Below are 25,530 nucleotides of genomic sequence, written 5' to 3' on the forward strand. Positions count from 1 at the left end.
GCAAAGAAGACATTTGAATCTCAGGGCAAGATCATCCTGCTATTTTATCTTTTTCACAACAGCATGTAGATACTACTAGGAAAGGGTAAACTTATCCCAGGCCAGTAAAACTGTGTTTTGTTCTGACCCAACATCCTTCCCCTGTTTTCTAGATCCTGTGCTTTCTCCTAGCCTCCAGCTACTTTGCTTTGTTAGGAATGTCTTGGCCTAAGCTTTAATGGCAGATGGCTATCATTTACTCTAGTATTTATCATCTTCACATGGGTAGCACTGAAAAGCTGGTCTGGTTTCTGCCCAATAGTGTGCCCCAGACTTCCAACTGTGTTATCTCAGAGGTAGCTGCCCTCCCCATGTCTGTATCTGTACAGGAAAAATTTTGAAATTGCACAGGGTGCTGATGTGCTGCAGAGGTACATAAATGTGTGTTGATGAAGTCTACTTACAGGAAAGTGAATCCAAAGCAACAGTCTAACTACAACTTAGCTGTGATGTTATGAGTATCAGTTACTCAACTGGGCTCATTTGTAAGGTCAAAAATAATTGTATCTTAGTAATGTGAAGATCAGACTTCACTGGTGCTTAATAACAGCTGTTACTGCTAGACTCAGATGCACCTCTAGCTAGAGAAGTGGCCACTTCTCATGGCCTAACAAATGCCTCTAAAGTCCCTTCCCAGAGATGCTATCACCATCTCTGCTGCAGAGTTTTTTAGGGCATGTCTTACCAGAGGAGCTTCTATGACAGTATCTGTCAGACATTTCCTTCTCTCTTCTTTTGTTCTGTTTGCATTCTCATGCCTGCAGAATTCAGGCCATTCAATGGCTCTTCTCTTTACTCTTCAGATGATAGCAAAAGGCAGGATCCTTTCCAGTGGAGAGAAGCAAGTGCCAATCCTCCAGCATGAGAGTGAGTACAACCTCACGAAAGTTAAGTGCACCGTAACACATCAGGAAAATGTGACTGTCAAACACTGCCAAAAACTACATGTTACTATTAACCATAGGCAGGAGCTATTGAAAGAGTTCTTTGAGTGTGGTCCACCTTATTGGACCAACACAGTTTCCATTCTTATTGGTGCAGCGGCCATCTAGGTGAGTGTCCTTCTCCTGTTGTAGCAATCAGAAGGACCAACATGATGGAAAAGGCATTACAAAGAGGTGGAAGGACCATCACGATAGCAAGGTGCCACAAGGGAAGGGAAATAGATTGCTCACCTGGATCAGAAGATTTAGGGTTCACAGGGAAAGGCTCCCACCAAGGAGGGATCTCCAGAAAGAGATCCTTCCTCAGTGGTAGTCAGCCCTTAAATAAGGCCTAAGAAGGGTGGAGCCTGGCTCCACCCCTTCTGGTCACACAGGTGAATTGCCTTCACCTGTGCTCCCAGGGCTGACTGGGTCTTTCTTCCAGGTGCTCAATCAGTGGTTCAGGCCATGACTCAGCAGTTCCCATACATCCTCTCTTGTCTCATTGATCTAATTCCTGGCCTTAAGACTTTGCTGCTAGCTTATATCTTTGAGAAGTTATAAAATTTGTGTAGTTTGTCTGCATATATAAAGTGTAGGATGAGGGAAGAGAGATATTTTTGCCAACCCTGAGCCAAAGGATTGGCTTGTGTTCTAGGATTATTGTCAGTCTGCAATCTGTGGTACTGTATAAGGTGTTCCTGTTTACAGGTAGAAAATAATGAATTCCCTCTTTTGATTCCTATTGTGTGTACTACCCTAATCAGCTGATTCTGAGTGGCATGGATTCAAGTGAGTGCTTTCCCTCTCTTCTCTTCTTTCCTGCTGTGAACAGATCTGCGCGGCTCCTTCTCGTTAACTGTAACAATTGGCCATGACTTCCTGCCTGACATCAAGCTTCTAGTGTACACAGTCTTCTTGGATGGAGAAGTGGTGGCTGATGAGGAAGAGTTTCAAGTTGCCAGCTGCTTTAGACACAAGGTGAGCAGAAACACAAAATGGAAGAAGAGGACAATCACATCACTGATATGCTCTGGCCTTGTTGTGATTTCTGGTACTGTTTTATCTTTAGTCAAAAGGTGCAAACTGGATACATGCTAAAACAGATGTCCAGTATTTTTTGTCTGGGAAACAAAATAAGTAACCTCCTTCTTCCCTAAATTCCTAGTTCTGCCCTCCCCTGCACTGAGTGGCAAGCCCCTCCCAAGGAGTAAATCATGCCCCCTTAAACACTGTTTTCTCCCTACATTCCCCCGGAGTGATCTGAAAATACACTGTCCTCCATGTTCTCTTTAATGCAAAAGAGAAGTCTTCCTGCCTAGCTACTGAAGAATTCTCACTGTGTAGGCAGTCTTGAATCAGCAGAAGGTGGCTGCAAAGCAATAGGGGAATTATGACTGGGTTGTGTGCACTGCAGCCCTAGCAACATAGGTTCCCAATGGTTTTCCAGGATGGACTCTCTCCGCATCTCAGCTCTACCCTTTTCTCTTTCACTCTGCTGTCCAGACATCTAAGACTCACAGAGTACCACTTTCCAATGATAAGTGCCTGACTCTATCTCCTTTTGCAGGTGGAACTGGAGTTCTCAAGCAGGCAGGAAGTCCCAGGGTCAAAAGTCAGTCTGAATCTCAAAGCTGCTCCAGGATCCCTCTGCTCTGTCCAGTCTGTTGACAAAAGTGTCCTCCTGATGAAGAACGATACCCTAACAGCAGTCACAGTGAGTGCAGCCTGCTATGACCAGCACCCTGATGTCTACCTGCCTTTTATCTCCATGCTTTGGCAGGAGGCTCCTGGAAGGCAAAGGCCCATAGGCCATCCGCGGACCCAGATGCATTGTTATGCTCTGGCATTCTCCCTCCTAGGCCTTTTCTGAGTAGTTATGTGTTCTTCATGTTCCTAGTGCATCTGCCTTGTGCTTTGAATCTCTGTCTGGAGAGTGATGGAAGCTGCACACCACCATAGGTGTAGGTCGGGAGAGCAGTTTCAAAGAGATGCTAGTGCTTTCTGCTTAGAGGGAGAGTACTTTCCTCACATACACCTTCTGCTCTGTTCTTCTGTCTGCTACCAGGCAGTGAGGCTAAACTAACCTTAAATATGGTTTGAATTTTGGATAGTCCTGTGTGAAGTCAGGAGCTGGACTCAGTGATCCTTGTGGGCCCTTTCCAACTCAGTCTATGAACAGAAAATGAATTTTGCGCTGGTAGGGCCCTTCCGTCCTTCTGTTCCAGATATTGCTGAATTATAACTGTATGACAGCTCAGGCTGAGCACTCAAGCAGTTCTTTAGAAAACAGTAGCCAGGGGACAGAACCCATAGTGGCCATGAGGTGACTGGTGAAAAGTGGTCAGGATTTTGTCAGCACCCAGGTGCATTTTGAGAATCATTCTGAGAAGATTTGAAGAAACTCAACCTTAAAGCAGTCCTGTGTTTCAAAGGAATGAATGTAAGACTTATTAGAACAAAAACATTGCAAGAACTGAAAATTCAAGCATAAATCCACAATCTGTACAAGAGATGATACACATAGGTATGCCTCATACAGAATTGTAAGATAGGTTAGAACAGGCCAGCCTGTTTCAAAGAAGCCTCATCCAAATCCACAGGGAGTTGCTGCAGCTGTAGGTAGGCACCTCAGTGTGATCTGGTGTTGTCTTTTACAGGAATGCTGTTCTAAGGCACAGCACTTACTTCTAACAGATGTATTAAGTAATACTCATGAAGTTTGTAAGTTAGATATGCCAATGTCTTGCACTCAAACTGAGATGTGTCCTATCCAAATTTTGCATGTTAAAGTCTTGGGCTGTCAGAGGTGAAAGTCTGCACACTAAGAGCTTCTTGCCTACATCCACTCCTTGATCTTCATGTCCTTAACCATAAAATGGTTCAGTGCCAACTTCTTCAACTGTGGAGCTTCATGAAGTAAAATATAGGACTACAATCCAAGTATTTGACTCATTCACACAATCTTGTTGGCCAGTTCCTCATAAAGACCTCTGTTTTTCCTTTGCAGCTGTATAAGAAGTTCTTCGATGACAGTTTTACAATTGGAGGACGAGGGTTCCCTTATCACCTGGAAGACTTTGATGCATACCCTTGCCTGCCCCAGCAATCCGGTAAAAAGACTCAGATGGGAGCACCATGGTACCAAAGTGATGCTGATGTTTTTCATTTGTTTAAGGTGAATCTCTACTCTTGTACCAAACTTTTCCTGAGCTAGTGGTTGCCACTATGCCATCCTGAATACCTACAGCTATTTAGTCTTAGTTAACTTCAACTGCCCTGGCATTCATTGCTACAAGTTATCTGTGCCATGTTTTTCTCCAGTGTACCTACACTCATTTGGGGATTATTGGGAAAGTTAAAATTTAGGAGTAAGCACAGTGCATTTCTCATGCACTGCCCAGAGTCATAGAATCATAGAATGGCATGGGAGGAACCTCAGAATCATCCAGTTCCCACCTCCCTGCCATGAACAAAGTTGCCAACCACTAAATCAGGCTGCCCAGGGCCCCATCCAACCTGGCTTTGAACAGCTGCAGAGATGGGGCATCCACAGCTTCTCTGAGCAGTCTGTTGCAGTGCCTCACCACGCTCTGAGGGAAGAATTTCTTCCTAACATCTAGCCTAAATATCCTCTCTTTTAGTTTAAAGCTATTCCTCTTTGTCCTATTACTATCAGACCATGTAAAAGGTCAGTTCCCTTCCTGTTTATACGCTCCTCTCAAGTGCTGGAAGGCCACAGTCTTCACCAGGCTGAACAATCCCAACTCCATTAGCCTTTCTCATGGGAGAAATGTTTTTGTTCTTTGATCATCTTTATGGCCTTCCTCTTGACCTGCTCCAAAACCTCCATATCTTTCTTGTACTGAGGGCCCCAGATCTGGATGCAGTACTCCAGATGGGGCCTCACAAGGGCAGAGTAGAGGGAGACAATCATCTCCCCTGCCCTGCTGGCCATGCCTCTTCTGATGCAGCCCCAGATACAGCTGGCCTTCCAGGCTGCCAGTGCACACTGGCATGTCCAGCTGGCTCGTGTCCAGCTTCTTGTCGACCAGGACCCCCAAGTCCTTCTCTGCAGGGCCGTTCTCAATGCCTATGTATATGTATACAAACAAGCAGCATTTTGTTTCAGTGTTTCAGCTACCAACAACTGCCTTATGAAACTTGCTATGATATGGAAATATCTCAAGAAATTTTCAACATTCCTTATTGCCTGTTATTTGTCACTGATTTACTCTCTTTATTGCTTTCCCAGTTATTGCGCATGAAAATATTAACCAATACTAAAATCAAGAAACCAGTTTCCTGTGTGCAAAAAAACTTTAAGAGAAAGATGTTGTCCAACAAAGACAGCTTTATGGGTAAGGAATGAAAGTTTCTGACTCCTTGAGTGAAGGGACTAGGGACTCTCCTCTCCTAATCCTGGCCAGGCTGCTGCTGAGATGGCTGACTTCCACCCTTCTGTGTTTCTCTTTTCTGTGTGTATGAAAGAAATGATGCTGTGTCTAGTCTAGAGGACCCAATTTATAAATAACTGTTATAAGCTCAAATCTCTGTCCCTTATTAGCCGTCCTTGGGTTCTGCAGTCTTCACAGAAAATGTAGCTTGCTCTCCACAAGTATTTTAACAGACTACTTAAAATGGCGTGACTCCAATTAAGTATTCTTTCTTCTTCTGGATCCACACCAAAACTTGCTGGATTTGTCAGGCTGAGCCTCAGACCAAAGTCCATTCAACTCTCTCTCCCTAAAATTGTGTTCCCCAAAGATACAGACTCTGTGACATACTCTCAATGAAAAGCTAACCCTGTATACACAGATCATTTATGATTTGAGCTAGATTGCCTGTGAATGAAGAAGTAATTTCAGCTGTAGTGACTTAATACTATTTTCTGATGTATCACTTGCTTTTCTGCAGACAATGTTGCTCTTGCCAATCTTGTACCTCAGTCAGATGACACAAAGAAGCCCAAACCACGGACACATTTCCCAGAAACTTGGATTTGGGATTTGGTGCCTGTCAGGTTGGTAATAGCCTCTGCCTGCCTTCTCCAGAGACCTTTGGAAACTTCTGACTGCTCCTAATCAAGTTCTCTCTCTCTTCCTGCTGTAGCGATGAAGGGCAAGCATCTCTCCAAGTTACTGTACCTGACACTATTACAGAATGGAATGCCAATACCTTCTGTGTTGCTGATACTGGCTTTGGGCTCTCTCATTTAACTACACTTAGGGTCTTCCAGCCTTTCTTTGTAGATCTGTCGCTGCCATACTCTGTGACCCAAGGAGAGATTTTCAGCCTGAAGGCCACTGTCTTCAACTACCTCAAGGACTGTATCCAAGTGAGTATTTCCTCAGTCCTGTAGCCTGCTAGAGCAAGAGCATGAGCCTAAAGGCAAGCTATTAGCTAGATACTGGCATCTGGGACACAAAGCACAGTCTCATCTTTTGTGACTCATGACATTTGTTCCTTTGAACAGTGCCTGATACTAACTCTATGCCAATGTATGTTTGTGCACCTCAACACACTCAGGTGCGCACCACCCTCACAGAGACTCCAGAACTAAAGGTGGATGCCTGTCCAGGCTGCCAGTTCACCAGCTGCCTCTGTGCCAATGAAGCAAAAACCTTTGTGTGGAATGTGACAGCCACTAGACTGGGTGAGGTTGAGCAGAGGGATGTGCTGTAGCTAGTGGGAGGAGGTGTGAAATTTGCCTGCCTCTGTGTCTGATTCCATCACCTGTATGTACTGAACTCTGCTGCAAGTGCTCAGTGATGTGCCTTTGTGCTTCTTGCAGGCAAAGTGAATGTCACTGTGAGCAGCGTGGCAGAAGATTCGCATAATCTGTGTGATAACAGGGTTGCTGTGACACCGTTGCAAGGAGAGACAGACATAGTGATAAAACCTTTGCTTGTGAAGGTTAGTCAGACCAATTATGGAGAATACCTGGGGACAGTGTGTTATCCCTTGAAAATATTAGCAAGAGGAAGCTTAGATCTTTCTCGGAAACAGACAGGCCTACAGAGGCATGGAGACTTCCCTTCCTGCCTTCTCTTTCTGAACTACTCTTTCTTCACCTGCAGCCTGGAGGCATACTACAAGAGAAGACCCAAAATGCCTTTCTCTGTGCTACAGGTATGGAACATAATTCACTGACTGCTATCAGGATGGAAGGGACAGAGCTAATGAAAGTACTCAGAGATGGGGGGAATTTGTCCAAGAACAAGCACCCGTGGCACTATCCATGCCTGGGAAAACAACCACTGTAGTTTGTTCATATCTGTCTTCTGCCTGGCAGCATTTCCTGTATGAGGCATATATGTTCAGATCTCAGCTTCTGTGACTCAGTTTCACACTCAGTCTCACGTAGGCCTCTTTGGGTTGTCTCAGTTGTGTGTGATAATTTTTCTATTGAGTAAATTTCTGGGTTTTCCCTTCCTCAGATAACACAGTCTCTGAAGAATTCTCCCTGACCCTGCCTGCAGAAACACTGGAGGGATCTGGTCGAGCCACTTTCTCTGTGATTGGTGATAAAGGCTTTCCTTCCTCTTGGGTCCTAGTGGGAAAAGCTTGCACAGTGCTTCAGCCTTAACGCTGCACCAACTCAGTTCCTCATAAGATAAACTGAAGAGAGTGTGATGTTGGCCTCAGAAATGTGTATCAAGTAATCTTTTTTAGCAGTTATTCCTCTCATATGGAAGGATCTTGAGTGATCCCCAGGTGGCTGGAGCAGAAGGTGCAAAACAGGATATTTCCTCTTGGTGTCTCTCAGTCATCCACCTAAAGCAACCAAAAACATCCCTCCAGCTTATCATCTAGCTTGCCTCTGTAGTTCTTTTCCCTCCTTGATACCTCAGGAATGTCTGTTCTCTTAATATTTCCTCAGATTCCCTCAAGTTTTGCATTCCCTGACTCTTCCCAGAATGACACATTCTTCCTTTGCTGTTCTGGACTAATCTAGGAGGGGCTGGAAGAAATCTAAGTGTGATATTACTTGCATCAGTTTCATAAGGAGCTCTTTTTCAGGATTCCAGTAGAGCTTAGAGAAGGCACAAGTCCATTTTATATTGCTAAATACTTTTCTTTCTCCTGCCCCTCCACCTCAAATTTTAGGGGATATCATGGGCCCAGCACTTCAAAATTTAGATCAGCTGCTTGAGATGCCTTTTGGCTGTGGTGAACAGAACATGGTTCAGTTTGCACCAAACATCTTCATACTCCAGTACTTGAAGAAGACTAAACAATTGGACCCAGAAATTGAAGATACAGCACTCTATTTCCTGAGAACTGGTAAACATTGTCCTTTGTTCTATTCTGCAAAAAAAAGTGCTATAAATCAAGAGTGAGGGGCATTTGTCTAATGGGTGGGTGCAAGACAAGAGTGGAAGCAATGCCAGAGCTGTGCCAAGAAAAGATGTCACTGACTATAAGGAAATTGTTTGAAGAAAGGTAAAGCATCTATTTGAAGAACTATGATTTCTGTCTCTGGATATTATTGAGGTACTAAGCCTACTCTTCTCGGGAGGGTGTGAGTAGTTAATGATTTCCATTATACTGTGATGCCTGTATTTCATTCTGTTATCAGTCTGACACAGATACAGTTCCTTGTGGAAACAGGGTAACAGTTGCTACTAAATGGAATAAAGAGTGGCCATAGCAGATAGATAGTTTAGTAACTTAGTGTTTGCTTGTGTCCAATATAATTCAAATTCAATACAGTGCTAGTGTCTTATTTTGCAGTGCATATCACATTAGGATTTCAATTTGTCCCTTCTGAGAAAAGCCTTCTTAGTCACTCCTACAGATCTTTCTATTCACAGTAAGGTGTCAGTTAGGGTTGCCTGGGGAGTGTGGGGAAGTGAAATGGCTGAGCATGCCCCTACTCTGCAAAACCATCAGGGCAGTTGCCCGCAATATTTGCAAATAACAGCTCTAGTGATGTAGAGCAGCTGCATGGCCCACTTCAGTGATGCTGTGCAGCTGTTTCTTGCCACTCCGATGCTGAAGGATGCACAAGGCATTGTGGAGTAATAAGTTTGGCTCATAGTCTCTGTGGGAGCTGGTAAAGTCTCTTGTTGTAAAAGCCTTCTTCCTACACTAAAAGCACAGTTTGAGATGGTACTACATGCTTTCACACTAAGAGTTGAGCCCTTGCACCTGTCTTCGTAGGTTACCAGCGTCAGCTGCTCTACAAACATGATGATGGCTCCTACAGTGCCTTTGGGAAGTCTGACACCCAGGGCAACACATGGTGAGTGGCAAGAGTTGCTGGTGTCATCCTGAACCTAGCATCCATTCTATTTCCTGGCTGTGATATGGGATTAATCTATGCTCTGCCCACAGGCTGACAGCTTTTGTGGCCAGGTCCTTTGGGCAGGCCAGCTCTCACATTTACATCAATAAAGATCACATGCAGGATGCTGTGCTCTGGCTGCAGAAGCATCAGTTATCCAATGGCTGCTTCCAGAGTGTGGGGAAGCTCTTCAATAATGACTTGAAGGTATGACTGATGGCCATAGTGGTAGAAGTAGGAGTGGAGGAACACAATATGGGGACCAGGTCACTTCCCCAGGCACTTCTGCTGTGCACAGTAGTACAAAGCATGGTTTAACTCAGCCAAAGCATCTTCCCAGAGCAGAATGAAGAAGCATGGCCTAGAACAACATGCATTTCCTCTACATGAGTTTTTAATCTTTACTGAGCATTCTCATTTTTACTCTAGATAAATGGCACCATGTCTGATTGTGCCTTGCACATTAAGGTCACAGGGAGAAATATTTGAATTCTATAATGCTTGTACAAAATACTCCGGCTGGATTGTCCCTCTTCTCATGCATCATGATCCGCAGTAAAGACTCTCCAGATAGGCATAACTTTGTGCTTTAATATGGAATGATCTGAAGACATAGTTATCCCTTCACTGCCCACCAAGTATTACTTTTCCCAGAGCCCTGCACTCCCAGATTGATCCCTGCAGTGTAGCTAGAAATGCACAATGATTGTGCCCTGATGCTCAAGTACCAAACATCTACACGCAGTGTTACAGTATGTGGGTTCATGTGTTCTGTAAAGGAAAAAGTAACCAAGACTGGTCAGATTGTGAAGTCACCCTACTGAGCACAAGGCTACACTTTTTCTTTCTTTTTTTTTTTTTTAATTGGATGCAGTACAAACTAAAACCAGAGCATACAGATAGACTTTGTCCTTGTCTGACTTCCATTCATTTCTCAGCATGGACTTCCTATTTGAATACATCTTTTTGGGCACAACAAAGTGTCCTCTCTTTGCACTTTGAAGTTTCTGCTATCAGTGTGAACAATGCCTCACAGCATCTTCCCCCTCATCTATGATGCAGTCTTGTCACCTCTCTGAGGATGCTGGCATAACTTCACTGGGAATGCTTGTCCTCTGATGGGGAAAGAGACTCTTGAATGCCTGTCTCCCCTTGTAAATCTGTAACTTCTCACTATCAACTGATTTATATGCAAACTCACATCTTGCATACAAATCCTGCATTGTAAAACCTTTGTTCTAGTGTCCACTTGTAACATACTAAAAAACCAGATAAATAGCTTACCACCACATCAAGAGTGCCCACAGGCATGCTACTATACCCTGGTAGTTATGTTATCCATAGGCAGTTTCGGTAGTTAAACAATGACAGTTCACATAATGTTTGGAGGCAAGCAATGTTTGTTTTTGTCCCTTTCTGATGTCTGTCTGTGTGATTTACAGGGTGGCGTGGATGATACACTTTCATTAACAGCCTATGTCACTGCTGCCCTTCTGGAGCTCCAACTGGAGAAGAATGTAAGTCACATTTGAACTCTTTTAGGGCTTGAGACCACGTCCACACATCATTCCTCCCCAGGCCTGTGATTTCGGGGAATACTCAGACTGAGTTGGTGAAAAACTCTGTTATGCCCCACCTTTGTACATGATAAACTCAAAAGGAAATTTTTAACATGGATAATGTATTCTTACTGTCATTGAGCTGATTTGCAGCCAGCAGAGCTTCTGCCATTCCCAACTAATCTTAGGGGAAACAGTTGTCACTGAAAATGATGCAGGGCTTGCAGGGAAGATGTAGCTGTAATACTTGAGGATTGTTGATATATTGGGAAATTTACTGAGTTTCAATTCCTTTTTCAGTATACAATGCTGGATAATGCCTTACATTGTCTTAAGAATGTTAAATTTGATGAGACCAGCCTTTATGTCAAGGCCTTGATGGCTTATGTCTTCACACTGACCGAGGATGTGGAGATGAGACAGGAGCTCCTGGATAAGTTAGATAAAGAAACTGGTAAGTTGTTGCCTTTCAGAGACTTTGGATTCACAGAATTACAGAATTGCAGGGGTTGGAAGGGACTTCTGGAGATCATCTAGTCCAGTCCCACTGCTAAAGCAGGTTTCCTAGAGTAGACTGCAGAGGAAAGAGTGTAAGTGGGTTTTGAAAATTTCCAGAGAAGGATACTCTGCAACCTCTCTGGTTACCTTGTTCCAGTGCTCTGTCAGCCTCGAAGTTAAGAACTTTTTTCTAAAGTTAATATGGAATTTCCTTTTTTCCAGTCTGTGCCTTTTGCCCCTTGTCTTATAACTGGTTATCACCAAAAAAAACGTGGCCTCATCCACTTGACACCTGCCCTTTAGATATTTATAAGCATTGATAAGATTCCTTCTCAGTCTTCTCTAGACTGAAGTAATGAAGGCATTTAGTAACTCCGCCTTCTCAGTGTCCTCCAATACCAGAGCACCTACCTCATTCAGCAGTGGGCCCACATTTTCCCTAGTCTTCCTTTTGCTACTGAAATACTTAAGAAGCCCTTCTTGTTGTCCTTGACCTCCCTCACCAGATTTAATTCCAAGTGTGTCTTAGCCTTCCTTGTTGCATCCCTGCGTGTCCTGACAGTATTCCTATATTCCTCCCAAGTGGCCATACCCTTTTTCCACATTCTATATGTTTTCTTCTTTTATTTGAGATTTTTCATGAGCTCTTTGCTCATCCATGCAGGTCTCCTGCCATTTTTGCTTAATTTCTTACTCTTAGGGATGCACCAATCTTAAGCTTGGAGGAAGTGGTGCTTGAATATCAACCAACTCTCTTGGGCCCCTTTATCTTCCAAGGAATACCTTCAAGTAGGTCCTTGAAGAGGTCAGTTGTTGACTATGCTGAAGTCCAGGGTTGCAATCCTACTTACTGGCTTGTTTCTTCCACACAAGATCCTGAACTCCACTATCACATGTTGCTTCAGCCAAGGCTGCCCCCATCCTTCACATTGCCAATCAGTGCTTTGTTTGCAATAACAAGGTCTAGCAGCACATCTCTCCTTGTTGGCCTCTCCACCGCCTGTGTCAGAAAGTTAACTTCAATGCACTGCAGGAACCTCCTGGATTGTGTGTGCCTGGCAGTGTTGCTTTTTTTCCAGTAAATATCTAGGTGATTGAAGTCCCCCATGAGAGCCAGTGGCTGTGTTTGTGAGACTACTTTCAGCTGCCTGTAGACCTCACCAACTTCCTTCTCCTGATCAGGCAGCCTGTAGTAAACATATACAAGAGTGTCTCCCACATTAGCCTACCCCTTAATTCTTACCCGTAAGGTCACAACTCATTCATAATTCAGCGCTAGGCAGAACTCGATTCATTCCTGTTTCTCTCTCACATAAAGAGCAACTCTACCACGTTGCCTTGCTGGCTCATCTTTCCTAAAAGGTACATAGCCATCCATTACAGCATTCTAGTCATACAAGCTGTCCCACCATGTCTCCATGATCGCAGTGAGATCATGGCCCTGCAACAACACACAGATGTCTAGTTCCTCCTATTTATTGCCCACGCTGTGCACATTGGTCCCTGGTCTCTTAAAGTCAACCTATGTATTCTCCACCACATAATGACCATAATGTGAACTATGGTTACAATCCAAGAGCTGATGTCCTCACAGCATATCACTGAGGAAGCAGCTCCTGGATGCAGTAATAACCAGTGTGGCTTCCTCATCCGAGGTTGGAATATAGCATATGAAAACTAGTTCATCTCGGCCACCACTAACAGGACATAGCTTTGAGCATACACACAGCCGAATAAAACCAGGACTGCACTTTAAACAAAAAGCTTGTGTTCAGAATCAATCAGTTCCTAGCAGAAATGTTTCTTAGAAGAATGAGAATTTGGAGTCATATCTGCAGCCTGCATCTCCTTGTGCTTTCAGAGGAAGAAATGGAGTCTAACATATTTTCAGGGAACACAAACCACTGGAGGGATTGGTTTCTGCATTCTGAGCTTCTCCAGAAAGTTGCAGGCATTTCTGGTGTTGTAAAGGAAACTGCTACTCCTCCAGGTATAGAAGGGCGGGTTAAGCTAATGTTCATAGAGTTCTAATGTTCTTCTCTTCCACATGTTTCTCCATGCATCAGCAGAGCATCTGACATCAAATTCCACTAGTGAAGAATCTTCTTCTATGATTGAGATAGTAGCCTACATCCTTCTGGCTCATGTCTCCAAACCAGACTTTTCTGTCAATGAAAGTGCAGTCAGCAAGCTTGTGCGCTGGCTCAGTAAACAAAGAAATGCTCGTGGAGGATTTGCTTCCACACAGGTAACAATCTGGGGAAAGTTATGGGGGAAGAAGACAGATACTGTATGCAGAGTGATAAGTGTGTCATGCGTGTGCACGTCACTTCAGATCCACCCTTTGCAGAGAGGCATACGTGAGCCCTGCTTGGGAAGGGGAATGCTGTGGGGAAGGTTTTTTTTTTTTTTTTTGTGGTGCAATTGGGATCACCCGGGACTAGGACTGCTAGTCTCAGGGCTCAGTAGCCATGATTGCCAACATACAGAAGTCATCCAGAAGCCTGTGTACTTACTGGCATACACCCTAGTTGTATCAGAGCATGATTCAGGGCCATTAAATGTGTATTTCTCCCTGTCGTGCCTGATCTAGAGTGCTGAATCTTCTACTGCTTTGCTGCATAGCAAAGTGACTTTCTCTTTACCTTCAGGATACAGTTGTTAGCCTGCAGGCCCTGGCTCGGTATGCAGCCCTGATTCCTCATGAGACCAGAGATGTAAAGGTGTCAGTGAAAGGCAAAGAGGCTTCTCCACTAGAGTTCCACGTGCACAAAAATAATAAGCTAGTCTTGCATCAAGCATCTCTCCTTGAAGTCCCAGGGATCTACACAGTACAGGCAACTGGCAGTGGCTGTGTCTACATACAGGTGAGTATATATAAGAAACAGAGCTGTTAAGTTTTGCCACTAACTCTTCATGTGAGGTTTTGATCTAAGCAAACGCAATAGCCTCAAGTTCTATATCGGATTTGGCTTCCTTCTCTTTATGGGCAGGGTTTTAGCTAATGTGCTTTCTCGAACCTTAATTTTTTTCAGTAAAAACTGAGACAATGTTGGACTGAATGAGACCTTAGATTACAGATATCTAAGCCTTCAAACTTAGGGCTACATTTGGAGCTATATCAGACTCAATGAGCTTAACGTAGCATGTCTGGACAGAAAGAACAGCTGGAACCAGCTGTGTTAGTTATTGGTAATCAGTTTGTTAAAAACCAGAGGCACAGGTAGTCCTTTGGCTCATGCAGGAAAGTTCTGGGGTACTTGACAAACATGTTTTCTTTTCCCCTAGAGTACTCTGTACTATAACACCCCGCCACCAAAAACTGAAGTTGTCTTCCTCCTGGATGTGGAAACAGTAACAAGAGAATGTGATGGTGTCAGGAAACAGTTCGACATCCATATATCTGTTAGGTATGGGATTATCTGAAGCCTTTCCTTCTTCAGAAAGAAGTGAGAGCCCCTGCAGTATGACCAGAACCCCCTAAATATCTCCTGTTTTTGGCAAACACCAGGACAGACTGTCTTCTCCTCCATAGATTGAAAGAAGATCATGAAGTGAGAGCTAAGGCCTGGGAAAGCAAGGGAACACATTGGCAGTGGCTTAGATAGCCCAGCTATCTTAGCAAGGAGCAGCTCAGCAGTTCCTCGAGCACTGGCAGATGAGACAGCAGTGTTCTCAAGAACCAGGGCTCCCAGCACGGGGAACATTTGGAGGCATGGTCTGAACCAGTGTGTCTTGATTCGTATTCTCCATGCCCTACTGTCCTGAAAGAGAACAATGCCAACATTTTCCTTTTATTGGGTGAGCAGACAAGAGAATGGGAGACCTGTCCACTCTCAATCTGTAACATCAAAGATAACTCCCATTTCTGTGGAGGGCAGTATGTACATTAATCATCATACAGTTGCTGCACGATCTTTCTCCATATTAAGCAAGTAGATGGAGCAATGAGCTTTTCCCCTTTCTTTAGGCAAGGTGCTGTGCTTTCACATCACTGTAGAGCAGACCAGAATTTGGGCTGCAGTTTATCATCATCTTCTGGAAGTGCTGTGATGAGTTCCCCATTTAATGTGTTTCTCTCCTGCTTTTTTTCAGTTACACTGGGGACCGTGAAACCAGTAATATGGCCCTGGTGGAGGTGGATATGATGTCAGGGTTCATTCCTATGAAAAAGTCTCTGATAGAGGTAAGACTTTTTCTTCTGGCCTTCCCTGAAGATATGAAGATCTACTTTCCAGATGTATCTCAGCCAGAAATACCCAAACTGCTAAGAACTGCTGGAGTATGATAGTTACTATGAAGTTATCTTACTATAAGTTAAACAAACTAAGCAAGTGCAGATATAGTGGGCTATTCTACAAGACAATTTTCCACTTGCTGAACTGATTATATAGTTTGTCATGTTTAGTAGTAAGAACCACTTATGAGGTAAGAAGCTAAAAAGGAGCTGAAAAACACCTCTTAAGAACTATCTGGGGTGCACTGAAACTTCTCACTGTTGTCATTTGGAAGGATACTCCATAAAGCACTGTTGAATCCCATAGAATTGTTCAGTGACATGCTTCATTGTTCTAGGAGATAACTAGAAGATCCATCATATTTTCCTAATTAATAGCTTTACCTTTGCTACAAGTGCTTAAAGTAGGATCATAGGTCAAGGACATTTGTTTCAAATCTAAGAAAGTCTTTTGTGTGCTCCTAGCAAATATCAAGGCCCTTATAGTTAGAGAATGCAGGCTCTCTCTTGACTAGGCTAAGTGCCGTAATCAGCAGTGGTGTGCTGACAAATATCAAGCTACATGTGAGACAACAGGCAAAGCTAACGAGCTGATGCTAACCAAGCTCATACTCTTGTCTTCCTGCATAGTTGGAGAATGTACTCTTGGTGAAAAAGACAGAGATAAAACCAGACAAAGTCACAGTCTACTTGGAAGAGGTAAGAGGAAAACCGTAGAGATCTGCTCAGTCAAGTAGTATTAAAGTAGTTGCTACACAACAGAAGTACTTTGTTTTGGGACTCTCATAATAGCAACAGCAGTATTTTGTGTTGGGACTTGTAGAGATCAGAAAATACATATCTCTAGACTAGTCATACAACTCAAAATTGGCAAAAGAGAAAGAGGGTGAAATAACCTGGAAAAGTTGAGAAAGAAATGTCTGATGCAGAGGGAATAAAGTTGGAATGCAGATGACTTTGAGATAGCCAGTATCTGTTCTTCCCTCTAGCTAGACAAGACTTCTCTGAAGCTTAACATATCAGTGGAGCAAGATATTGAAGTACAGAACCTGAAACCAGCCACAGTGCTTGTCTATGACTACTATAAACCAGGTGAGATTTCACTGGCATAAGTGAAGAGTCACTATCTTACCTCCCACTCAAACACAGTACAGTCTACTTCATTTGTTCCTCTAATGTCCCTTAGTCCAGTGCACTTCCTCCTTCAACTTCAAGCACGGGCTTCTTCCGTACAAAACTTCTACATTTAAGTTTCAGAATCACTTTCTTTTCTGTTCCTCGAGATGAGACTGCTGGACACTGAGATTATGTTTTGGGGTGGATATTCAAAATGACTTTTTTTTTTTTTTAATTGCTCTAACTTCAAGCTAGGTCTCTGTGGAAAGAAAGCTTCTCTGTCCATTTACCATGTCTGCTTCCTCTCCTTAGCTCTCTTGAAAATATTTAGACATTTATTTAAAATCAGTGTTACATACTGCCACCTTAATCCATCAGAAGGCAGAATTAAGTTCTGTGATCTTCAGATATAGTGTAACAGTCCAACCATCCAGTAGGTTCTGTCATGTCCTAGAGGATAATAAGAAAATAATTTCTTATCCTGTTACCGTAAGACTCAAGTTGGAGTTTTAGAAAGCAGGCATGATTTATTTTTGGCACTGGATGCATGGTGGATCATCTCTGCCTACCATGTATGTCTTGCATAAAGTATCTTTAGCCTATATACATTACTTGTGATACATACGCAAAGATTTTCCCAGGCGGTACATACATATTCAGTACTTCCCCCAGAAGCATTTAACATAGGATTTCGCCTCCTTGCACATGGAGAGTCTTTTGTGGTGGTGGTCTTTTGGGGTCTCTGGTGGTCGTCAGTAGTCTTCTTCGCTGTGTTCACTGGTTGAACCAGGTCTTCACACATGCTCAGTTATCTTCTTACCTTGATTGCACAATACTTTCACAATGCTTTCACAAAATTATTATCTGATTCACAGCAGAACTTCTCTTATCTACTTGTTACAAAGAACAGACTCTTCCCCTTATCTAAACAAACTGCAGGGCTATCCATTAACGAACATTAGCAAGCTTAACAATATCACTACAACTTGTATCAGTCCTTTAAAGCTCTAAATGAACTATTAGCCCAGAGATCTTGAAGTCATTCTGAGCCTCTACCTGATTACTCTCCATGCTCAGCGTGAGACAGGACACAGAATAACAAGAATTATTTTAAAAGAATTTGCTAGCAATATGCAAAAGTAGCACTGGAGATTTAGAAACCGAACCATAGGTCTACGTGTTGTATACTGAATTCCATTCTTGCTCTCCCTTCCATACCATTTCAAGAAGAGGAGGAGAATTCTTTATTCTGTCTTTGCAGAGATAAGTGCTGTAACCTAGTATGCTCTCTCTTTGCTATCTCATCCTCTACCAGAACTTTTGTGCTTGTTATGAGACAGGAATATACTAATTATCAAGAAAAAACAAGGCTAGTGGGAAAACCTACAGAAAGGTTTTCTGTTTAAAAAACATCCTTCTATTATGTAAGTCACTCTGAAAGTAATGCTTCCTATGTATTTCCATGGAAACTAAAACAGTTACAAAGAGCACAATAATACTATTTGATAAGGCAAATCCTTAGCTACAATACACCATTTTTCAACATACTCATCACCATTAACTGTGCATTTTTGCCAGTGATGAACAAGAGCCTGCCTGCCACACTCATAAAAAACTGCAGCAGTGAAGGTGACCCACTGTCATTGTTGCCACTGTTGAAATGCACCACCCACCGCCTCACTGTGCTAACATCCACTGTTTGGTCTCCATAAGCATTCAGCAAGTGTCAATGAATATCAATGAGTGCAATTTTTTCTGCGTGGAGAAATCAATTCCACACCTTTTCTTCGCCTGCACTTCCATGTCAGATGCCATTTTGTCAGACTGCCCCACTGCTGCCATCTGTCGCATGGCAACAGAGTGTAACTGAATATTGGTGGCAAGGTTCAGCCTTTACTGCCATGCTGCCAACATCTGCCTCTGACATTGTGGGCCAAAATTTTTGGATTATCACACTGCATAATAGGATCTTTTATAACTGGAGTGAAGACAAATCAAGGAAAATTCTAGACATTTTTCTGTTCCTATATTCTCACCCTAAGGAGGGGAAAATAAAGAGAGAGGGATGATTGTGTTAGAGAAAAAGAGGCTTGGCATTATTTTACCATGTAGTTCTGCAGCTCACCATGCATTCTCCTTTTCTTCCTACAGATGACCGTACAGCAAGAGAATACAATTCTCCTTGCAGTTCAGGTTAGTGTTAATAGGCTTTCAAGATGGGAACATCTGAAACACTGGAACTGAGAACTAGCTGTAAGCAAGCAAAGCAGCCACCTCTGCTCTGTATTTAATTCCATCATGTACTGATTGGACTGCAGATTGATTTGGAATCTACTATACTAGTTGGTGGCACTATTTCTAGTCCAAATATGCAGACTAGGGCTTGAACATACCATGAAGAATTTAAATGATCCATTTTTGTTCAATTTCCATATATCCCTTGTGTGCAGTTCTCACAGCATCCCAAATCTGAATGGAACTGGAAATGTCTATGTCAATGACAAAAAGATGTTGCAACTCATTCTCTACAACCTCTTGGCCCTTGGATTTGTTCCTAAATATTCATCATGCACTATGCCTTATCTTGCTTTTTCTTCCTGCAGATGTCTAGGTGAAAGATTCTGACAAGAACACCATGGTTCTGGAACCAGTAATCTGAGTTTCCCGCTTTCATAAGAAAAACACCAGCTCTCTTGCTGTACACACTTCTGCTCTGTTGGATGCATCCTCTTTCATTTGATGCCCTTATTTTCTGTGTGGAACCTGACCTGATATGCAGTAGCTTGGGTTCAAGTGAAATAAACTATGTGAAACCTGAAAAGAAGGCAGTGACTTGATAGTTTATTAAATCTGCACAAAATTCAATGTCTGGAAAAAAAAAATAAAAAAGGGAGAGAAAGATCTCTTTGATCAGATTTACATATTTTTCTTTTGGTCACTATATTGGCTTAAATATTCATCTCCTCCCTCAGACCCATCTCTGGACTACCTTCCCAATTGAGATAACACAACAGATTGTGTGCAGTCAAACTCCAAGCAAAAACAAACAAACAAAAACAAAACATTTTTAACCGTGGTCATGGCCTTCTGAATCATCTTTCTGTCACAGCTGAAGAGTAAGAATAGGCAAAAGGAGGCCTAGGGAGAATTACATTATATTATAAAATATATAATATGCATACATAATGTAATACACATTACACTATAAAGTTCTCCAAATAGTTTTATAATAGTGTTGTATGAAGAGAGGCCATTAGGCCTCCCCAAATTCTCTATGTGTTGTGTAGCCTCTTGTTTGCTTCTATTTCTTATGTCAAGCAGGAATGTTTTAGAAATTCCATGAGTGCATGATCCTTCAGAGAGCACACTTTCAGATCCCAGTTCCATTCCAAAGTCTCCAGGATTTCCTTTCAATGCCAACTGCCTTAAAAACCAGTCTGCCAAGCCTTAAAAAAGAAGGGCTAAATATGGAAGGGTTTGTGGAGACCCTTTCTCTCTCTGGTTCTTCCTTTTTTAGGGAAGTAAACATTAGTAATCTCCTTGAGATTTAGTTTCCTTTCATAAAGTGTAGAGTAATATGTGGTGATGAACTCTGCTTGCATGTAGGATAAGCTGCTGTAGAAATTTCATGCAAACAGATAACATTAATAGATGTTACTATGTAATTACAATTATATGTTACTATGCAGTGAACATATGATCTATGATGGAGGAAATTTTCCTGGTACGCTGCAGTGATGTGGAGGTGATACTGTGGCAGTACTTCTAGCGTCAGGTCTGGCAGGACAACAGCTTCCTGCTTACACAGGGAAACTGTGCTTCTTCCTTTCTTTCCTCTCCTTTGACTGCCAGCTCTTTCTGGCATCTCCATTAACACTGTCAAGAACAGCAGTGGCTTCATTGGAGTACCACACTGGGGCAGCAGCACAGGGGCTCACAGGGAACCTCACAGGGAAATGCTAGGAGCAGAGAGATGAAAGTCAGCTGCCCAGTGTGCTGCTTTGCCCCCATGCTGCAGTGCTCAGATCTATACTGCTCCATCCCCAACCTTCCATTCCCTAAGCCCCTCTCCTGTAGATAAGCAATCTTGCCACCTTGTCTCTGAATGGGGACGGTAAGTAAGGAAATGAAGTGTGTGAAATGTGAGTACAAAAAAAATGTTTCCAGGCCATGGTTTCAAATCAGCCTGGAGTTGTACAGCTGCAAATGAGGAGCTGAGGAAGCGGGCAAACCAGAAGGTTGAAAAAGAACTGATGCAGAGCAAGCTTCCTTAAGACAGAGGTGTACAGTAGATGTCAGTGAGGTCTTTGCCTGTTGAGTCAAATATCTGGGACCAAAGTAAGTGGCCAGTATGTGTGCTGGCTTGGTGACCGGAAGGTTTCTCAGTTCTGCTGACTGTAGAATAGGTGCTCCTTATTCTTGGTGATATCAATTAGAAACACCTTTCAAGTGTGAATCAAGGAGACAATGTATAGCCTTGTTTAAACTAGGCCTTGTAGATAGTGCAAACAGATAACTTTAAGAAGGAAAACAGAAACCACAGGGATGCAGAGTACTGTGAAGTTAAGGTAGAGTTGCTGTTGCAATATCAGCACAAACTGGTCTGGCTATTACCCCCCCCAAAGGTTAATAGTTCACAGCGAGGAAGACTTCGAGCCTTCGTGAGGATGATTACTAGTCTTCATCCAGCAACTACCAGATGAAGCCCAGAGACCCCTCCCAACATTTTAGAGCGCATGTGCAAGAGGGTGGAACAGTATGTTAATGAGTTCCCAAAAACTCAATGCATATGCAACCCATTTTGGGAAAATCCAATGAATATGTATGTACTTTGCCTTTATATATACAGCTGTGTGCCCCCTCGGTGTACATGTTTGGTGGGGTGACCTCCCATGCACCTAGCACTGTATTAAAGGAATACCTGCTTGACATAACTCATTGGCATGTCAAGTTATTCTATTGAGTTTCTCAATTTCAAGTGCCAGAAAAGAACCTCTGGTATGTGTAAATGAAGGTGAAGCATGAGTAGCTAGCAGATGGCCAGGTGACTTCCTCCCATCAACTCACCATAGCAGCTTTCAGAATTTGGTTGCCCAGATGGCCTGGAGGAAATGGGGAAACTTCCCGTCAAGAAAATTTCTGCTCTAATAAGCTTGCTTAATCATCTTTACCCCAGAAGGAGACAGGGGAGACTCTTAAGCTTTCTTTATTTGAATAAAGGGAGAGTCCACAGGAGCATACCCCTGTGGTGTCTCTCAAAGTACTAGATGATACAGCCCCTCTTTTATCCCTGTACCCCAGTGCTAGTGAGCCCTTCCTCCTTTCCCTCATTGGCTGAGGTACTCAGGGTTCACATTCTTCTCAATTCATCTATCAGCCACTCCCCCCTCCCCAGGAGGTACTCCCTTTCTTTTCCTTTGTTTATACATTGTAATCTGCATTCAGAGTTTGTTGTTTTGCCCAACTAGAACTATTTGTATCCGGTAAAGTCTATCACTCTTCATTCTGCCCAGCAAACAAGACTCACATGCAGGTGGTAAGCTAGCAGCTCCTGCCATACACTTGCAAGATTTGTTTGTTTAACCAGATCCTTATGACTGAAACTCTTCTCAGCTTTTTCTTTATCTTGTTTTGCAGGACCCCCTATCCTTCCTTTGTTCTTCCCAAATTTTATTTTCCAAGGACACTTTATCCTTGTTTCTCCTCCACTTCCTATAAAATTTTAACACAATACGGAAAGCAGCTAAAGGCAATCTGGTAAGTAACATCTCAACTACCAAAGGATTTTTCTGGGGAAAAAGAGAATCTCTTAAAAGGAATGAGAAAGAACCCCATAAAAAGGAGGACTTTAAGCACCCTAGGCAGACTCAAAATAGTTCTGATATTGTTAGGGAGCCATTATAAAAAATCAGTAGCATACTAAAAATCTATGCATGCAGGTGATAGTTCACATAATGAACAGATAGGGCTCAACTGAAGCATTCATAAAGATTTGATGAGTATGGCTTACTTGGGCCTTTGTCATTATCTGCCAGTATTGTGCAAACAGGATTGAAAGATCACACTGCTTCTAGTGAGTCAGAAGAGATCAGTTTCCTAGGCTTTTATAGAGTATTTTCACAGAGTTTATTTTCACTGAAATAAACCTTAATACACAGAAAATTTAGAACACAGGACAGGTGAGTTGTATGTATCCTGAACACATATCTAAGCTTAGAAAACCCTCTGTGTCTACTCTTAGTAGAACATTCAGTAGGTATCCGCCTAGAATTTGGGCTTCTTGTACAGCCATAGAATGAAAGACACTAAGCTGTGACAGAAAACCACTCTCCTTCCATTTCCATAAAGGAGAATGCTCCATGTCTCTTTAGAGCTCAGGAGTTTCTGGTGGCTCCAACTACTAGCTCTTGCTCAATTACAGAGCAAACTCTTCCGAAAGTATGCCTGCTTTAAGGGGCTGGTGTGTATTTGCCTATATTCAACTGGCATTCTTCAGTTTGGAGACACAGTAACATGCTATAAATCTGCCTTTCTTATTTCTGAGATTTTTAGCCCCCCAAACAGCAAGGAGCTGTAGAGCTGTACTTTGAAATAATAAGGCTTGTTATTGGGAAACATTGTACAATATACAGATTCTAAAGTTTAGTCCAAGGCTTTCTTCTCCTTTTTGAAGTAACAGGAACAGGCCTTTAAAATAGCTACTACTAAGAACTACATGAGACTCCAGGGATTCAACTCATGGTCTGTACTATCTCTGTGCAAGGTAAGCATGCTTTTAGACTCACAAGCAGTGGCTTGCTAACTTTTAATCTTATTCCACAGGTTACATTTTTGCTAAACTCAAACAGCTACACTAATTTGTATCAACTGACATTAAAGCCAAGACATCCAATAGATGAATAATTTTTAAGCTTTCATGAGCAGATACAATTTTTTAAGAATGCCTGAATTTCTTTTGTTAACCTCATCCAATTTACTTTAAGGGTAAAGGCCCTGGAATATGGCTTACCTTTGACATTCAGAGGCGCCTTTCCAGAGAAAAGTCTACAGTTTGTGACTTCTTGTGTTGTACAGTTTGACAGATAACATCTCATAGTGGGCTTATTCCCACTCTGCCTAGAGAGTCATGCAATTGAAACGGACAATATGTTGTTAAGAAACAGTTTATACTGTCCTGACAGCCAGGCCCAGTAACACCTGGAAGTGTATTCATATGTATCAGCTTTTGCTTGTTGATCTGCTTTTCCTTTCATATGCAGTTCACATTTCAAAGTAAGTGGAGAGAAGTGTGCCTTCAGGGTACTGCAGGTCCCCAGTGTTGTCTCCTCGGACATAGGCAAAGCATTCTGATCTTCCCTTTATGTTTTTAGACATCTCAGTTAATGTAGGGAGTAGAAAGCTGAATTGGCATGCGTTGGCCTGTCTTTTGTGGGGTGGGGAACAAAGATGAGAGGATTTGTGATTGCAGCCTCTCTAGTATCTCCGCTTGCAAACATGGACAGCCACAGTTGTGGTAGGAAGTGAAGATTCTTAACAGGATCAGTTATGCAGGAAATAAAATATGGGTCAAGGAATGGAGGGACGGTGGTTTATAACAACTTATAAGAAATGCAAGGCTAAAGAGGTCAGAGGAAGACTTACAAAAAAGAACAGTCATATGAGTTTCTGCTCAGAAACGGGACAAAATGGCTTGCAGAAAGCCTGTTTGCAATGAAGAGACAATTGCTTCAGCTTCCTCAGAAACTTACATTTTTCCAGAAGAGAATATTGTGGAAACTGACTGACATTCAGGCCATATCTTGTAGGAAGGCAGTGTTATCTGGAACTGTCAAACTGTCTTCCTTAAACACCAACAGGCCTATATAGGAGGATGAATTCAGTGACTCCTTAAGCTCACCTTTAAAGAGCTGAGTAGATGTGAAAACTGCTTGCAGTGAACTGGTTGGCCAGATGCTACAATTCCCACATATAAGTCATGTTTTATAAGAAGCTGTTATTAGGTACAGTTGTAAACATTTTGATTTTCATAACCAGTAATATGGTCAGCAAATCATCATAACAGCTGCAGCATTGCAATGCCTAGTAAATAGGTAGCGTCTCTCTAATTTCTGTATGACTTCTGAAAGTACAGTACTGGCTAGAGGAATCACCACATTATTCAAATATCCTCTTCCTATTAGTCTTGGAGACACTGCAGGCTCCCACAAATTGGAACTAGATCCAAACTAGGCAGGTTGAATAATGCCATTGTATTTGCTACTATAGCAGAGTACAGGGTAAATCTCCCATGTCAGGAGGTGGATAAATCTTGATATTTGGTCAGCATCTAGCTCCATGCAATCAGTGTAGTATATTACAAGATCCAGCTATTACCAGACTAGCTTTGGTGCACTTGTGCTACAATCATATAAGTGAATGCAATGTAGGCATAGTTCACTAATTCCAAGTTCATTGAGATGTGTCATGTCAATCTGTTTTCTAAGCAGGAAGAAATCCTAGGCTCATATGTCAGTCTGAATCAGACTTCTGGCTCCCTTTGCATTCACCATGTTATAGCTTTAAGGATTAGCTCTTGATGGCTGAGGCTAACTACCATTACAAGCTGTCATGTTCCCTGGAAGTGTGCGTGGAAACTCCAGTCTTCCCCATCACAAGAGAAAGAATTTTCTATCTCAGGTATGTGAAGTTGCTTATCTCACTTCCAACCTGAAGTGAGTAAATAAGCATGGGTAAGGGAAAGAAGGCAAATGAGATACGCAGCCGAGTTACCCATTTATATGTTTGTACTATATGAATCTGTACACCACAGACTCATCCTTATGCTAAGCAGTGCTCTTACTTATCTCTATGTGAGGTTCATTTGCAACC

General features: G+C 42.6%; 1 protein-coding gene across 5 annotated transcripts in view; it reads left to right on the forward strand.

Moving 5' to 3' along the window:
* The window catches only part of LOC110397807 (alpha-2-macroglobulin-like protein 1), a 46,836-nt gene that overhangs the window by 18,055 nt on the left and 3,251 nt on the right, over window positions 1–25,530 (forward strand). For 3 of the 5 annotated variants that reach the window (XM_021394649.1, XM_021394668.1, XM_021394677.1), the window contains 24 exons: window positions 843–906; window positions 1,798–1,943; window positions 2,533–2,679; window positions 3,973–4,140; window positions 5,218–5,323; window positions 5,880–5,985; window positions 6,075–6,300; window positions 6,492–6,618; window positions 6,757–6,878; window positions 7,043–7,094; window positions 7,403–7,486; window positions 8,073–8,249; window positions 9,129–9,210; window positions 9,303–9,459; window positions 10,695–10,769; window positions 11,112–11,265; window positions 13,376–13,557; window positions 13,961–14,176; window positions 14,598–14,719; window positions 15,405–15,495; window positions 16,177–16,245; window positions 16,536–16,638; window positions 22,300–22,419; window positions 23,336–25,338. In XM_021394649.1, coding sequence (XP_021250324.1) covers window positions 843–906; window positions 1,798–1,943; window positions 2,533–2,679; window positions 3,973–4,140; window positions 5,218–5,323; window positions 5,880–5,985; window positions 6,075–6,300; window positions 6,492–6,618; window positions 6,757–6,878; window positions 7,043–7,094; window positions 7,403–7,486; window positions 8,073–8,249; window positions 9,129–9,210; window positions 9,303–9,459; window positions 10,695–10,769; window positions 11,112–11,265; window positions 13,376–13,557; window positions 13,961–14,176; window positions 14,598–14,719; window positions 15,405–15,495; window positions 16,177–16,245; window positions 16,536–16,638; window positions 22,300–22,388 — 2,865 coding nt within the window. In that variant the 3' untranslated portion in view covers window positions 22,389–22,419; window positions 23,336–25,338. The other 2 variants (XM_021394660.1, XM_021394685.1) reach the window with 2 other exon arrangements.

Source organism: Numida meleagris, chromosome 1 (genome assembly GCF_002078875.1).
Source record: "Numida meleagris isolate 19003 breed g44 Domestic line chromosome 1, NumMel1.0, whole genome shotgun sequence".
NCBI classification, from domain to species: Eukaryota; Metazoa; Chordata; class Aves; order Galliformes; family Numididae; genus Numida; species Numida meleagris.